At 45.8% G+C, this 16,714-nt stretch overlaps 1 protein-coding gene across 1 annotated transcript; it reads right to left on the reverse strand.

The window, feature by feature from the left end:
- Positions 1-1,785: 1,785 nt before the first annotated feature.
- Positions 1,786-14,935, reverse strand: LOC101903127 (acidic mammalian chitinase-like). Its single transcript, XM_024989854.1, is given in 14 exon segments — positions 1,786-2,012; positions 3,985-4,091; positions 4,093-4,124; positions 4,986-5,023; positions 5,026-5,101; positions 5,924-6,078; positions 6,081-6,108; positions 6,957-7,080; positions 7,530-7,657; positions 8,158-8,164; positions 8,261-8,317; positions 9,828-10,029; positions 10,124-10,147; positions 14,920-14,935. Coding segments are annotated over 14 exon segments (1,221 nt in total).
- Between the last annotated feature and the right edge of the window lie 1,779 nt (positions 14,936-16,714).

The following is a 16,714-nucleotide window of genomic DNA, read 5'->3' on the forward strand; positions in this document are numbered from 1 at the left end:
CTGCTGCTGCTAAGTTGCTTCAGTCGTGTCCAACTCTGTGTGACCTGACTGATGGCAGCCCACCAGGCTCCACCACCCCTGGGATTCTCCAGGCAAGAACACTGGAGTGGGTTGCCATTTCCTTCTCCAATGCGTGAAAGTGAAGTCGTTCAGTCGTGTCTGACTCTTCGTGACCCCATGGACTGCAGCCTACCAGGCTCCTCTGTACATGGGATTTTCCAGGCAAGAGTACTGGAGTGGGGTGCCATTGCCTTCTCCACTCTAGCTGGGCAGACCAGAGGAAATAGCTGTCCTTAGCCACTTCCATCTAAGCACATGCTCATTTGTCAGTGAGCATCTGCAAGTGGTCATTGTAAGAGGCAATAATTTAATCTTTGTCAGAAAAGAACAGGGCTTCCCTGGTGGCTCAGATGGTAAAGAATCCGCCTGCAATGTGGGAGACCTGGGTTCAATCCCTGGGTTAGGAAGATCCCCTGGAAGAGGGCATGGCAACCCACTCCAGTATTTTTGCCTGGAGAATCCCCATGGACAGAGGAGCCTGAAAGGCTACTGTCCATGGGCTCGCAAAGAGTTGGATACAATAGAGCAACTAAGCACAGCACCACCTGGAAAAGAACCAGGAAAAGAGAGATGGGTTATCACCAATGAACATTTAGATTTAACCGTGTGTACAGACGACGGCAGAAATTGGAAGTAATATAAAGTGGAGGTGTGTCCAATCCATTCCAGATAACTTTGCTATGGCTAGTAAAAAAATTTTTTTAAGTAAAATTTTGAAACCAGTAGAACTTATTAAATCAACAGGAGGCAAGGACAATAGTTAGCAACCAGGACTATCCCAGACAAACTGAGATGGATAGAAACCCTGCTAATTTTCAGCTGATGAGATGGGAAGGAAAGAAATTAACTTCCAGGGGTTCTGCTTGTTGTTTACACTGGTTTTGTCCAAAGAGCACGATGCACAGAACCACCCTTCCCTGGCCCCAAAAACGAGCTGGTTAGTGTGGAAGCTCTTCCTGGCTTGGTGAGCTGCTGTGTTCCTCAGCTCCTTGGAGCAGGGGCCATGCCACCCTGGAGATGTCAGGAGCGAGATCTCCCACCCCTGTTATAATGTGCATTTTCATTTTCTTTGTGCTTTCCCTTAGGGAACTGAAGGTACATTTAGGTGTGTTGTGGAAATGAAGATGATGAACTAATTTTTTTTAAGTGAGCTAATTTAGAAATCATGCTGATGAACTTTATTCCTAGGCTCACAGGTGTGGAAGTGGAGTCTGTGGACTGTCCTGCAGTTGGCTATCACGCTCTGTCCTCAAACAAGTATGGTTTGCTTGGGTTGTATAGCCCTGGAGTCTGGAGATGAGTAAACCTGGTGAAAGAAGAGTTTCCTGAAGGAGAAGATATAGTAAATTAAGTGTTCTGAGTTCAGCCACTTTTCTAGGTCCTTTTGCAAGACCATCTGGAGGCATACTTATGAGAAAGAACATGGATCTGATCTCTCTTTCCTCCTAGACCTTCCCAATTCCACTCCCCTTCTGCCTCAGGAGGAGCCCAGAGCTCCAGAACTTCCCACAGAGATGTTCAGAGAGGTCCCAGTCACTACCCCTCCTCTCCCAGTCCCAACCTCTCCAGCCATCTAGGGAGCAGAAAGGCAGGACTTCTCTTTTACATGCAGGAGAGTATCACACAGACATAAATCAAAGCAGACACTTGGCATTCTGAGGCAAAACTTCCATTTAATCATCATTCTGTTCCTAGAGTCCTCGGTGGACCCCACAAGGGGATAGCTTAAGCCCAGTTACCGCAAGAGCAGCTTGTGTCAAAGACCAGGCCTGTCTGACAAGCCTCCTCATAGGTATGTCCATCCATGCAGTTGTAGAAGGCATGCTTGCTGGTGGGGCTGGGATAGAGACCATCAGACTTTTTGGCACAGAATCCACTATCATCAGCACTGCCAGTCTTGGGAGCTTCAGTGTTTGTGGAGGAGCCCACAGTAGAGGTGGGCACTGTGCAACCTGAGAGAGTAAGTAAAGGAACCCATAGGTGCTAGAGTGGTCTTTCCCAGCACAAGTGTCATGTCTGTAGTGTCACTGGGGGTTCTGTTATCTGAACCAGTGGTTACATGCTCCGGGCCTGAATCAGTGATATGCAAGTTCATAGCCGGGCTCTGGCATGAGCTCAGTGACCACAAACAAATCATTAACTTCTCTGAGCCTCAATTTCCTCCCTTTACTTGTATTAGAGACACTAATCTTAGAATTACTCTGTGAAGCACTTTCCAGTGTGTATGGTATATAAAATAGTAAGTGCAGCACAATTATTAGTTTTGTTTTTAGTTTAAGGAGAGAATATGCTTATTTATTACCTCCATCACTTAAATGCTTGCCCAAATACTATGTTCCATGTGTACTAAGTTGCTTCAGTCATGTCTGACTCTTTTACGACCCTGTGGACTGTAGTCTGCCTGGCTCCTCTGTTCATGGGGATTCTCCAGGCAAGAATACTCCAGGGGATCTTCCTGACCCAGGGATCTAACGTGGGTCTCTTATATCTCCTGCATTGGCAGGTATGTTTTTTACCACTAGCACCAGCTGGAAAGTCCATACCTCCCCACCAAAATCCTACAGAGTGGAGGAATTTTAAAAATCATTTTATTCATGTCAGCTAAGGTGAGAACTGAGATTCAAAACCAGTTCTGTCTTGAGCACAGAGCCTGTGCAATGCCAACTACACTAATACCTTTCTTTTTAAACCACTTTATTAGGTATGACTGACATTGACTCATTGGAAAAGACTGATGCTGGGAGGGATTGGGGGCAGGAGGATAAGGGGACGACAGAGGATAAGATGGCTGGATGGCATCACCGACTCAATGGTGATGAGTTTGAGTGAGTTTGAGTGAACTCCAGGAGTTGGTGATGGACAGGGAGGCCTGGCGTACTGCGGTTCATGGGGTCACAAAGAGTCGGACATGACTGAGTGCCTGAACTGAACTGAACTGACATATAAAAAACTGTTAATGCACACAACTTGATGAGATGGAGATAAGTACGCATCATGGTTACCACAATCAATGCCATAAACATGTTCATCCCCTCCAAAAGTCTCCTCTCACCTTCTTTATTATTAACTTTTGCAATAAGAGCACGTATCATAAGATCTACTCTTTTAGCAAACTGTAAAGTATACAATAAAGCATTGTTAACTATAGTTACTGTTTCTACAATAGATCTCCAGGATTTATCCATATTGTACAACTGAAACACACCCTTTGACTAATACCTCCCTAGTTTTTATGTTTAAATAGACTAATTACGCCTGGTCTCCAAGAGCACCTGTAAGGATAACTTGAAATTTGAAAGAACCGGCAGACCTGACATGGTCCATCAGTCAGCACTGGCTGTCCCCATGGTTTCCTGCCCCCCACCCCAATCTTGCTTCTGCTTTCTGCATGTGCCCTGGACCTTATGTTAGGGGCAAAATTGTATCCTGAGACCAATTGTAACTCTGCTCCACTCTCAGAAAAAGGGCCAGTTGGACCCCTTTAGAGTTGTCTTTTTTTCCATCCCTTTCCTCATCATCTAACTTTGGCATCCCTTCCTTGGCTTGTCTTCTTTACTCCACATAGTTCCTAGGGCTGGAGCTGGACAGATGAGAACAGAAACAAGGTGTTTGTGGTCCCCTCCCTACCCAGGCTCCCGGATGTTCTCCAGGGGCTCCCAGAACAGCTCTACAAGAAGAATTCTTGGGAACAGTGATGGACCTTTCGTAAGGGCAGCCACCCAAGGGCTGCCCCATAGCAGCCATCTGAGTCTTTCTTTCTGAGTCACAAATGCCAGTGCCCATGGACATGCTAGGACAGGTGGAAGATCTGAAGGAGGCTTCCTTTGAGGCCAGGCTGAGGGGAGCACTGGATAGTCTTTTTTTCCTCCTTAACCATGTCCAGTTTGTCATCCTGTGGATGGTGAGAGGTGCATCACTACTCACCAGGAGTGGAGACGCCAAGTGCAGACTTGAAGGTGTGCATGAGAGGGTATTTGTCTTGTCCACAGAAAGTGCCTGTGAAGTCATCCAAGCCAGTGTTCCAGACCATGGCCCCCCAACCTGTTCTTCAGCAGCCACTGGGCCTGTGGGAGAGAATCAGGGGGACTGTAGGGTGGCCTTTGCACAAGCACAGGGAGTGACTCCAGCAGAATGACAGGGAAGGCCATGATCCAGCCATGGAGAGGAGGGAATGGAAAATGGCTTTCCCCGGGTACTTTGAAGGACTCATGAACATAGCTGTGGACAGGGAGAGATTTTAGGACTACCAAGTCAGGGAGAATGAGTCTTACCTGTGCTCTCTGTATTACCAGCCACCTTCTGAGAAGCCTTGTCTGAAATGGAGCTTGAGTGGGTTGCAGTGGCAAAAGATACACAGGGCCCTTCACATGGCAAGTGTCTGGGCAGAGAGACAGAGCTGGTGATTATGAGGTATAGAGTGAAGGGCTTTGGGTCTGATAAACAGTAACCATCCAGATGAGAGCATGAAAGGCCAGTGGGCAGATGCCTAATGGCCCCATGGATCTCTCATCTCCAGATTTTGGGTTCTTCCTGCATGAAGTTACTATAAGCAGGAGCAGAGGAGAGGAAGGAACTCAGATCTACTCCGTGGTTCTGTGGCAAGAAGAGTGTCAGAGAGCTGGATCAGGAGTAGAGTTGTAGAGTTGAGGAGGGCAGGGGGTCAAAGGGGAGAGTTCAGGAAGGGGCATGGGGGCCGGGTATGGGAAGGGGGAGGGGCTGAGGGAAGGGAGGAAACAGCTGCAATTGCTGAGGGGCAGAGGGGCTGTTCCAACTGCTGGGCTCTGCAGCTGGGTCAAGACCTTGGGGCCACTTTGGGTTTTGCTTTTCCTCTCTTTGGTATTTTCTTGTACTAATTCCAATATACTTGGAGGGGAGGTTCCCTGCCTCTCCCAGGTGTACAGAAGGTAGGGTTTGGAGGGACTTACCTTGATCATGAAGCTCTTGGGGTTGGCATATCCAATCTACTAATTCCCCTGTAGGCATAGGGCACCTCCTGGGGGGCATTCCACACTTCAGTGGCTCCTTTCAGGAGGGAGCAAACCTGGGGCAAGAGGAGCAATCACGGCTCAGATGGACCTGGCTCTGCCTGGCTCATGTCTCCCTCTCCCTCTCTTTCTTTTCTGGAATACACTCCCACCCCACCCACTCTTTACTGGAAACAAGAGTGCATGGCTCCCATTTCACCCAGGTTCCTTGCTCTTCCTCCTGTGGGTGGCACAGTGGAAAGGGCGCTGGCTGGGAAGATGAGGCCTGAATTCCTGCCATTCCTGGGTGTGCCAATACCCATATGTGCATAAGGAACAGGGCAGCTTCTTTGTGCCTTGTGCCCCAGTTACCCTTTGAATCTAGCTTATTTGTTCCTTTATTTGAAAGAATATTTGTCACAAAAGAGCCAACAAGGGGATGCTAATGCATAGTGGTTAGGGTCTGACATGCTGGAGCTAGACAACCTTAGTTGGAATCTTAGCTTGGCCACTTAGTAGTTCTGTGACCTTGAGCAGGTTTCTTAATCCCCCTGTGCCTCCCTGTCTTCTGTGTAAGATGATTAAATCCATCTCACCATTGTGAGTGTTAAATAGGATAATATATAAAAATCATTGACAACAGAGCTGGCTATCCATTTGGACTTGGTAAATGTTAACCATTACTAGTATTAATCATGCATATTTACTCTAAAAGATTAAAATTTAAGATATTTTATTAATAGTTTACCCTTCCCTCCCCACCACATACACTCAGAGCAGGCAACATGGGGTACCCTGATTAGAAATCAAAGAATAAATTCTCTCTTTTTTGGAAGTATTTTTACCCTTTAGGACAGAGAGTCAATCTCCTTGGTCCTCCCAGCCCTCTGGGACATTACCTCAAAGTAGGCAAGAGTCCCTGCCTCCTGAGTGTAGGCTCTGGCAGCCCCCAGGCCAGAGGTGGGACCATCCAGGCCACGGTTGGCAGGGTTGGTGAGAGTGAAGGTACTGGCATAAGCCCCAAAGCCCACCATCAGTTTCTCAGCAGGGCATTTTGGTTTTTCCAGTAGTTCATTGCATAATCCTAGAGGAAAGGTAAGGAAGATGTTTACTAAGAAGCAGCTAAGCTTGTGCCCAGAGGCCTGTGGAATAGTCAACACTTTCTACTCAGTTTCCCAGCCACTTTGGACATAGACTCTTCCATAACCCAGCCTCATAGAAGGGAAAGGTGTACCCTCCCTTCTGGAACTGGGTGTTATAGGCACCCTTGTTAAGAGGTACATTATGTAGGTAGCAGGGCTCAGTGTCAATTAGGAATGAAATGTTCCATTATCCTTCTTCCCCTCATACTAGACTTGGCATTTGGGATGTAACTGGAGTTCAGTCATGCATCCTCTCATTTCCACAACTGGCAAAATATGGCATCTCAGAATGTTTAAGCATAGGGTTTTCCCCTGGGAGACTTTCCCATGCCAATTTTAAAGTCTCTGGTTGAATTCTGCACTGAAATCACATCTAATCAATTTATACATCTACTAATCATTAAGAAGGTTTATTATATAGCTACCTATGCCATACAAGTCAGGAAGATCAATCTTATAGAATCGGGAGAAAGTGGATGAAAAGTGAGGAAGATTAAGGGCAAGATAGATCATGAAATGTATTCTTAACATCAGTGAAAATGATAGTTATATTTTTTCCCCAATGTTTGGGATTATCCCAAACCACAGTGCTGCTTCCTCTGGTGTAAAAGATAAATGAGTACAATTAATCATAGGCATAAGGAAGTAGGCAACATGAACTGAGTTAAGAAAGCTTATCATCTTCATCTTGTCCATAAAGCTTCCTCAGGCTCCCTTTTACTCCTTGGCCAGAGATCTCAACTTGGTTGAAAATATCCATCAGAGCTGGTTGGCCCAAATCCTCACTTACCACACTAAAGTATTTGTTGTCTCCCTTGTCGTAGGGTCCTAAAAACAAGGGGCTGTCCTCTCCTGTGGAACCATCCCAGGAGACCCTAAGGTTATAGGTCATCACATTGATGGGGTCCATGTACCTTGGGAAGTGGGGGGTAGGATACAAGAGAAGAAAAATGACCCAAGGAAAATAATACTCTCCATCCTACTTCCCCTAAAGGTCCTAGTCCCAACTGAATATGGTTTGTAATCATGTCATGAAGGATTATGCTTTAGTATTCTTTACTCCATTCTGTCTCACCTTTATTTGAAAAGTTGATATATAGAAGACGCACAATCTATAACCAATAACTCATTGCACTCAGACCTTCAGGTCTTATAGAAGTTTGAAACTCAACTAACTTTTCCAAGTAGCCTTTTGTCATTAAGAATTTTGACTGGCTTCCCATGTCTCTCTCAGGCTTTGAGATCATCTTATTCTTTTGGGACAGAGCCTTCTCTCTCCAGGGTATCTGAGCATTAGCCAATCTATGGGGGAGGTCTCAGGGTTAATTAGCTCTGAACTTGGGCCCACAGGCCTGGAGGTTACTTACTTTGAATTTCGGGGATCTGATAGACAGTCTCAAGGGTACCTTTGCCAGCTGACATAGCCGCAGAAATCAGCAACCTGGGCTTGTTGCTCTGGGTGACTTCGTGCCCAAAAGCCTCATACATTTCCTATGAGACAGAGGAAAGATCAAGCTTTACTGGACTGAAGTTACAAGGCGTTCATTTGACATTTGGTGGCATCCTACTCCAGTACTTTTGCCTGGAAAATCCCATGGATGGAGGGGCCTGGTAGGCTGCAGTCCATGGGGTCTCCAAGAGTCGGACACAACTGAGCGACTTCACTTTCACTTTTCACTTTCATGCTTTGGAGGAGGAAATGGCAACCCACTCAAGTGTTCTTGCCTGGAGAATCCCAGGGACAGGGGAGTCTGGTGGGCTGCTGTCTATGGGGTTACACAGAGTCGGACATGACTGAAGTGACTTAGCAGTAGCAGTGCTGGGGTATAGTGATGAATAAAATAGTTTCTGCCCTGGAGGAGCTTTTTTGGAGGAAGGTATAGATAAGTAGACAGTCAGTTAAAATACAGCCTGGTAAGAGCTATGATCAAGGAAGGAAAAACTTCAAAGAGAACTCTGATGAGAAAGTTAAGGGATACCTAAACTGATACCTGAAATCTAGAGACAACCTGTGTCAGAGAATTTTAGAGCACTTGACGTCTGGATGAGACTGAGTAATCTGGGAGTGATTCTGCCTTGAATACAAAGTCTTACCCCTGGGTCCCAAAGTTCCAGCCTCCACCAGATATCAGGGTTTTCAGTTCTGTATTGCTGGAGATAGGAAGATTCCAGTGTAAATGAAATTCCCCAGGGAGAGTGAAGTCATCTGCTGACCACCCTCTTATCCCACACCTGAGCAGCCCCAGGTTTGCCCTATTACCAGTCTATGCTCTTGTGCTGGGAGCAAAGCTCTCTGTAAGAGCAAGGTACTCTCTTACTGGGGCTTCCCCAGTGGCTGAGCAGTAAAGAATCCGCCTGCAATGCAGAAGACACGGGAGTCGTGGGTTCGATCTCTGGGTTGGGAAGATCCCCTGGAAGAAGGCATGGCTACCCACCCTCACATTCTTGCCTGGAGACTCCTATGGACAGGGGAGCCTGGTGAGTTAGAGTCCACAGGATGGCAAAGAGTTGGACACAACTAAAGTGACTTAGCACACATGCACTCTCTTACTATAGGTACCTCCAGGACACAGTATTAATTAATACTCATTGAACAGATTCCTGTTTCTGGCCCTGAGAGTGGGCTGATGGATTCTGCTTTGACAGGAAGCTTCAGGGGAAGACAAGGCAGGCCATCCTAGGGAGGATGAAAGACTCTAAAAGCAGTCCCTTAACACAGATGGTAGGTGGGCTGGAGTTGTCGGGACACACAAGACTGGAAAGCTGAAAGTCTGAGTCTTGTAAAGGAAACAGCAGGGAATAGGGGCAGTAGAAGTGTCTACAATTTACTAAATGCTTACCAAATGCCAGGCATGTCACACTCACTGCTCCTGTCACACTTATAATCAGGCAGGAACTATTAGTCTCACATTGCCCTCTAAGCAATATTCAGAAAAGTTAAGCAATTTGTTTCACATCACCCAGCTACCAAGGCTGGCAGAGCAGGATTCAAACCTAACTCCTCTATTCCATGGTGACTCCCAGCAGGCACCAGGTCCTTTGAGCTTGATCTTAAAACCTACCCACTGATTCCCAACTGGACCAAAGCGTCAATTAACCTATCTGATAAACTGGCCAAGCATTCCTGGATTCTGCCACTTACTAATTGTATGGTCTAAGGAAAACCTCTATATGATACAGTGTCCTCAATTTAAAATATCTGTTAAAACTTTGCTTCTGTTCTGAAGGTTACATTTAAAAAAAAATGAAAAGCACTTAGCATAAAGCCTGGCTCACCCAATTCATAGGTAGTCACCCAATAAATATGCCATGTATTTAATTGGCATGAGAGCCATCTTAAGTTAAACTGGTAGCTAGCTCATAGGGTGGTGTGGGACTTCACTGCAATGCAGCAAACTCCAGGAACTGTACTCACAATGAATCCCTTGTAGGTAGTACCTTGTGGGACCTATAGAATATGATGCAGAGGGTCTGCTAAGAAAATAATCTAGGCAAATGACAGCAACCTGCCTCCCCTGGGGAGAGTGATGTTAACAACTCTGCCAATGAAGCATGAGGGTGATTGCAAACAGGACTCAAAGACTGGGCATTCTGATACTGGTATCTTTAAGGACTTCTGAAAGGCTTCCAACTCAGCCCAGAGCCCAAGCACAGAACTCACTAGTGCTTGAGTCCGTTAATGCTGGCATAGAGTGTCTCATCATTCCACTCGATGGTTGTGATCTGGTAGTTGGTCATGCCAGCAAAAGCATAGATGATGTGTGTGCAGAGGCAAGGGTCCACATTCTTGGACATGTAGCAGGCAACCCCAGAGCAGTACTGGCTCCAGTTAGTGAAGTAACAGACAATTTTGGTGGCTGTGCCTGGATTGGCAGGGAAATAAGAGATGGTCCCTGCCCTGACTAATGTCCCTTGTACCCAGGGACCCCTGATACTCTGCATCCATGGGGCACTTACCCAGCTGCAGCAGGAGGGCCAGCCCTAAAAAGAAGACAAGAGATAAATAGCAGGGTCATTATTTCCCTGGCTGGCCTGGGACAGCACAGAGCAGTAAAGTGAGAAGGGGAGTTGGGGCCTGCTGTAAGTCCTTTCCCAACATGGACCCCTGCGTGATGCTTTCAAGGAAGGTGGCTAAGGTAGGCATTCAGTGAGCTACCTGAAAGCTCAGATGATAGTGAGCAGTTCAGGAACTAGCTGTTATTTACCTGCTATTTATTCAACAAAGTCATATCAAGTACTGGTTTGTTGTTCAGTCTCTAAGTTGTGTCTGACACTTTCGTGATCCCATGGACTGTAGCCCACCAGGCTCCTCTATCCATGGAATTTCCCAGGCAAGAATACTGGAGTGGGTTGCCATTTCCTTCTCCAGGGGTTCTTGCCAACCCAGGGATTAACCTGGCATCTCCTGAGTCTCCTGCATTGGCAGGCGGATTCTTTAGCCCTGAGCCACCAGGGAAGCCCAAATATTGGCTACTGTAAACAAAAAGAAAAATTAGGCAAGCTCCCTGCCTTCAAAGAACTCAGAACCTGGTGGGAAATCAAACCTATAAGCACAATCAAACCTCAGTGCAGTGCAATGACACAAGCAATAAAACTGGGATATGCAAAGTATTATAGAAAACAAATCAGGGAAGACCTCCCCAAGAGAGAGAATATTTGTAATGTTCTCTGTGTTTCCTCTAGGTTTCTTCGGGATTTGTGCTTTCTTCTCCCTGTGACAGGGCTTCCCTGGAGGCTCAGACAATAAAGAATCTGTCTGCAATGCAACAGACCAGGGTTTGATCCCTGGGTCGGGAAGATCCCCTGGAGAGGGGAATGGCAACCCACTCTAGCATTCTTGCCTTGGGAATTCCATGGACAGAGGAGTCTGGTGGGCTACAGTCCATAGAGGTCCAAAGAGCTGGACATAACTGAGAGACTAACACACACACACACACACACACACACACACACACACACACACACCCCTATCTCTGCATGAATTACACTGAAGGCACTAGTTTATTGGTCTGCCCACTAGACTATGAACTCCCTGAGGGCAAGGACTGTGCTTACACTGCTGAAACTCCACTACCCAGTCCAGTGTTTGGAACATGATCTACTCTCTATTAACCTGTGTTGAATGAACAGACTCGAAAGATAATCCAAAGTGGTGGAGAAGAGCATAAGAGACAATAAAGGTGGAGAAGGGGTGGGCAGGCAGAGGTCACTTCTGGTAGCACTGAGAACTAGAACTCACCTTTTCCAGAACAAGCTTTGCTCTACTTCTCAACTAAAATGATGGTCTTAAATTTTATTTTCATCCAAGCTATTAATACCTAGTCATACCCAGGATGAGTCGTTGTGCCTGGCCCAGTGGCCAGTCTCACTGGGCTCCTATCCACAGTCTGGGCATCATCTCTGGGGGTGAGTTAGCACTGGAGGAATTGCATGAGCTCTTTTAGATCTTGTCTGCCTTCCTCCTTAGAACCCTCACACCTGTCCCCAGAGTGTTCATTCAGAAAAACCTCTGCCTCATCCATTTTTTTTTCTGCTAATTGTTCCTGTTAATTAATCTTAGTCCAGTCTATGCACTGAGCTCCTTCTGTGGTTGGCAGAACATTGGGATCAGAATGGCTAGCCCAAGTCTTTTCATCATCCTACATGAGGAAATGGCCTTGTCCTCCTACACCAGAAAGATCCACTTTCTTTTACCTCTGAAGCTCTTGGGTGGTCACTTAGTCCTTCCCTCCTCCCTCTTTCCCTCTTCTTCCCTTCCTTCCCCACTATGTTATGAACCCAAAGAAGCTTCCAGAGAGAAAGGGGACAAGGAAGCCTTGGAAGAGAGCTAGGGTAGAGACAGAGTAAATGGAGGAGAGGAAGCCGGTACTTTGAAAGCTCAGCTGGGCCTCCTGGGACAGACTCACCACCAAGAAGCAGTAATTTGCCATTTTAATGGAAAGTGCTCCATGCGAGTTCCAAGGCTGAATGGGCACTTAACAGCTTTTTATAGGTAGCACTGCAGACCTTGCCACCGCATACCTGGCTCCCAGGTGGCAAGGTGGCAGCCCAGAAATAAAGGGACATGAGGGGTCACATGGTTCCCATTTACTCTCTGAATCTTATCTGTGTTTTCCTTCTTAGACAATCAACCCCAAGACACAATGGAGACTTGGTAGGAACAACCTTAAAAGATTATTGACTGAAGATACATTTAGGAAAATGGCTTACCTGGCACAGGAATAAAGCAGGCCTTGGGTTCAAAGTCACTACAGGTCAGAGTGGGCCCCACAGGTCAAAAGGGACCATCTGGACTCTAGAGGAGGAGTGTGGACAAGCGAAGTGAGTCTGCCATTTGACCAGGATTTGTCCCTGACTGGACAATGGGAGATGGTCCTACCCAGCCTCCTGCTCTTTGTAGCAGCATATGTCAGGTAATGGCTAGAAATTTGTGAGGTTTCACCAAGTCTGGAGTGAGAAAGTATCACTTTCCAAACTTGCTTCTGTTTAATTGAAGGTTGCTTGGTTTACAGAGGATGGAAGAAATTCAAGGAGGGGTGGGGCACACATTTCTAGTTAGGCTTTTATTCAGAAGGGAGAAGTAGCAAGGGCTGGGACAAGGCCCCAGAGAGCCATAAAAATCAGAGAAAACATAGCTGTAAAAATGGCTGCAGATCAAGGCTGAGAATCTCAATGTTTTAGGATCTGCCTCCCTTCACTCCACTCCACTCCCAGCCTAACTACCCAGACAGAAGGGGATGCACCTACAGGAAACCCACCACAAGGTCATATCCCAGGTGTCCACACTGTGTCTCAGGATCACTCAGCCCCAGAAGGCAATGAGAGGAGCAAAAGTGTGGTTTTACCTTTGGTGTTTACACCAGCCCCAGGACATCCAATTAGTCTGCCTAAAATCCCAGTTGTGGGTGGTATCACTGGCTGCACTCCGGGTGACACCTCTGACTTAGAGATCTACCAGGTGAGTGTTCAAGGTCTTCAGAAAGATGCTGATCAGACTGTTGGGAGCTTCTAATCCAGACTCAATCTGGATTCACAGAGAATACAGGGAAGGAACATACAGACTTCAATACAAGTACTCCCAGGGCTATTATCCAGTTTCCTCTGACCTTTCCCAGGCCTTAGACTCACTTGGCCTCTGGTCATTGACTGCCAAGAACTTGATGAATTAACTAACTAGAATTGGCCCAGTCCTGAAAATAATAACAGCTTATTTATAAATAAGTAACATTTTATGAGTAATAACATTTACTCAGTACATGCAATGTGCCAGGTGATTAATTCACTTAATGCTAACAAACAAACAAACAAACAAAAACCCCTTTGAGGCAGATACTATTATTGCCTTGCCATCCCTTTTACAGATTGGGGAAACTGAGGTTTAAGGGAACTTAAGTAAAATGCCCGAGGTCACACTGAGAAGCAGAGCTCAGATCCAAGCAGAGATAGCCTGCCCCTGGGACCTGGAAACTCTTACTCCACTCCCCTTCATCCATACCATCTCATGCAACTGTCAACTAAAAGGAATGTACAACCTGAGAGTTATGAGTTAAGTTTTATTTGGAGCAAAATGAGGACTGCAGCCCTGGAGACTGCACCTCAGTTAGCTCTGAGACACTGCTCCAAAGGGGTAATAGGGAAAGGTCAATATATAAGATTTTGGTGAAGAGGGAGTTCCATGCAATCAAGTGCTTACCTTATAAGAGGTTTTCTGTAGTCATGAGGAGTTGATGTCACCAAGAAGGGATTTAGTACTTTCCTAGATATGAAGCAAAGCTATGTCAAAGCTATAGTTAAAGCTATGGTTTTTCCAGCACTCATTTATGGATGTGAGAGTTGGGTCATAAAGAAAGCTCAGCACTGAAGAACTGATGCTTTTGAACTGTGGTGTTGGAGAAGACCCTTGAGAGTCTCTTGGACAGCAAGGAGATCAAATCAGTCAATCTTAAAAGAAATCAGTCCTGAATATTCATTGGAAGGACTAATGCTGAAGCTGGCCAATGCTTTGGCCACCTGATGAGAAGAACTGACTCATTTGAAAAGATCCTGATGCTGGGAAAGATTGAAGGCAAGAGGAGAAGGGGATGGCAGAGGATGAGATGGTTGGATGGCATCACCAACTCGATGGACATGAGTTTGAGCAAACTCCGGAAGTTGGTGATGGACAGGGAAGCCCAGTGTGCTGCAGTCCATGGGGTTGCAAAGAGTCGGACACGACTGAGTGACTGAACTGAACTGAGAGTTAATGAGATAAGATCGGTCACTTAATAGGAGAATTTTCCAAATGAGACTTTTGCAGAATTTATGTTTGTTTCCCTGGAGCACAGAGGGCCTCATTCTCTACCAGCTGCAGCAGCACAGGCTTCAGTGTCTGCAGAGGCAAGTGGCAAATGCTCTTAAAACATCAATGGTTCCTCTTTGGTAGAGAACACTTAGCCTTAAAAGATCTCCTTAAAGGAGTTGTTTTAGGGGTGGGGGAGAGGAGGAGAAGGTTGATCAGGGTTTCTCTCCAATCCCAGCTGAACAAAAGGTCCTAATATCCTTACCCTTCTCCTGGATATTTGCAAAGCAAATGGTTCTCTCCTCACAGCAAGTATGAGAAAGGAATGCATAGAGTTCAGGGCTTAGAGCTCAAGACACAGACCTTCCATGGACTCTTGGGCTCCATGAAAGGCCAAGGTTAATATGTTGGGCAGCTGTCCATGAAAACCAAAGTAACAACAAACACAAGTACCAGCATTCCTTACCCCTCATACCTCTGGCAGCAAGCATGCTTATTATTCCCATTGTACAGAGAAAACAGCAGGGGCAGGGCACTGAGAGGGTAAAGAACTTGACCAAAGTCACATGGTCAGCAAGTTAGAGCAAGGCCAGGATGTGCACTCAGGCAGCCTGACTCAATTATTTCACTCCTCTGCTTCTGGAGAATGCAATAATCAGAGGAAGCAAAGGACTGAGCCAGTGTTAGAAAATCAGAGAAGTGCCCTCAAGCAATGTTTAATTTATAGTAAAAAGATTGCAGATCTTGGGCAGCATTTAGGGGGCCCTGCGGACAAAGTTCCCCTAGTCTCCAGCACCGCTTGCCACCTCTGTTCTTTCGCAAGTGCATCTGACATTTTCTCAATCATAAAGGAATAAATCCCCTTTTCAACTTAAAAAAATGCACAATATGAGAGTTTCAAGTTAAGTTTTATTTGGGGCAAAATGAGGACTATAGCCTAGGAGATAGCACTTCAGATACCTCTGAGAAACTGAAGTAGAGATTACTAGGCAGTCAGTGTAGAACTCTGAGACCTCGGTCTTGTTTTCAGTAAACATCCAACTCCATTGTCCTGAATTCCTGGAATGTGTGTTTAGTCTAATAAATCATCAGCACTCAGATCCAGGGAAGGGCAGTAAACAAATTCTGTTCCATATGCTTGAGGGTAAAACAACTGAGGATCATTAATCTTAAACCATACATCTGGTCCATGGTAAAATGGCCAAAGGGCATGAAAAAGGGTGGTGACTTAATCCAAGGATCAAGAGAAGCCATAAAGATATTAAGTATCTTGACCTTTAAATTGATTGGTTAGAAATAATGTGATTTAAGGAAGGATATAAAAACTGGTGTAAGATCCACCTTGGGGGAACTTTTTACCTCCTCTCAGTATCTATACTGAGGGCTTTGTACTTTCCTCCTCTTTAATAAATTCTATTTGCTTGCTTCTGTGAGTGTTTGCATGTTCCTGGATTCCATTCTTCGGCTCCATGGACAAGAACTCAGATTCTCCTCTCAAAACTGCTCCAAAGGAGTAGGGGGAAGGACAGTATACATGTGATTTTGGTGAAAGAGGAATACATGCAATCGAGCACATATTTATTTTAATGAAGGTTTTTGTTAGTCACGAGGAGCAGTCATCACCATGAAGGATTTTTAGTGCTTTTTTAGACATGAGCAGATACAAGGATTGGGCTCATAAAATTGGCTCCTCAAAATGTCTAACTATCTGAAGACCTGCTCTGTCTGTTTTCAGAGCATGGAGTGCCTCATTTCTGCTCTCCATCTTGAGCTCCTTTCAGGGGGTATTGAAAATCAGCAACTGCAGCAGCACATGATTTAATCCTCTAGAGGTAGATGGCAAGTGTCCATGTCAAGTGCCAATTTAGAGTTGACACCCAAGTAGTTCCACTCTCACTCTCCTTCAGATCCTATAGCCATCTCTAAGCACCTCCTCTGCAGAAATTCTGGTCCTGCCACCACTTAAATATATGACCTTACATTCCCCGAGCCCCACTCAGCTCATCTGCAAATTGGGCTTATATACCACCTTTATCAGCCAAGTGAATTAAATGTGCACAGCAAAGTGTTGCTTAAGTTTAATAAGGGACTTCCCTGGCAGTCCAGTGGTTAAGACTCCACACTTCCTCTGCAGGGGGCATGTGTTGGATCCCTGGTTGAGGAACTAAGATGCCATATGCTACACAGCCAAAAGTAAATAGATAGACAGATAAAAGAAAGTTTAGGGTAAAAATCATTTTCAATAAAGAAAGGGAAAAGAGGGGAAACAC

This window comes from Bos taurus, chromosome 3 (assembly GCF_002263795.3).
Source record: "Bos taurus isolate L1 Dominette 01449 registration number 42190680 breed Hereford chromosome 3, ARS-UCD2.0, whole genome shotgun sequence".
Taxonomy (NCBI): Eukaryota; Metazoa; Chordata; class Mammalia; order Artiodactyla; family Bovidae; genus Bos; species Bos taurus.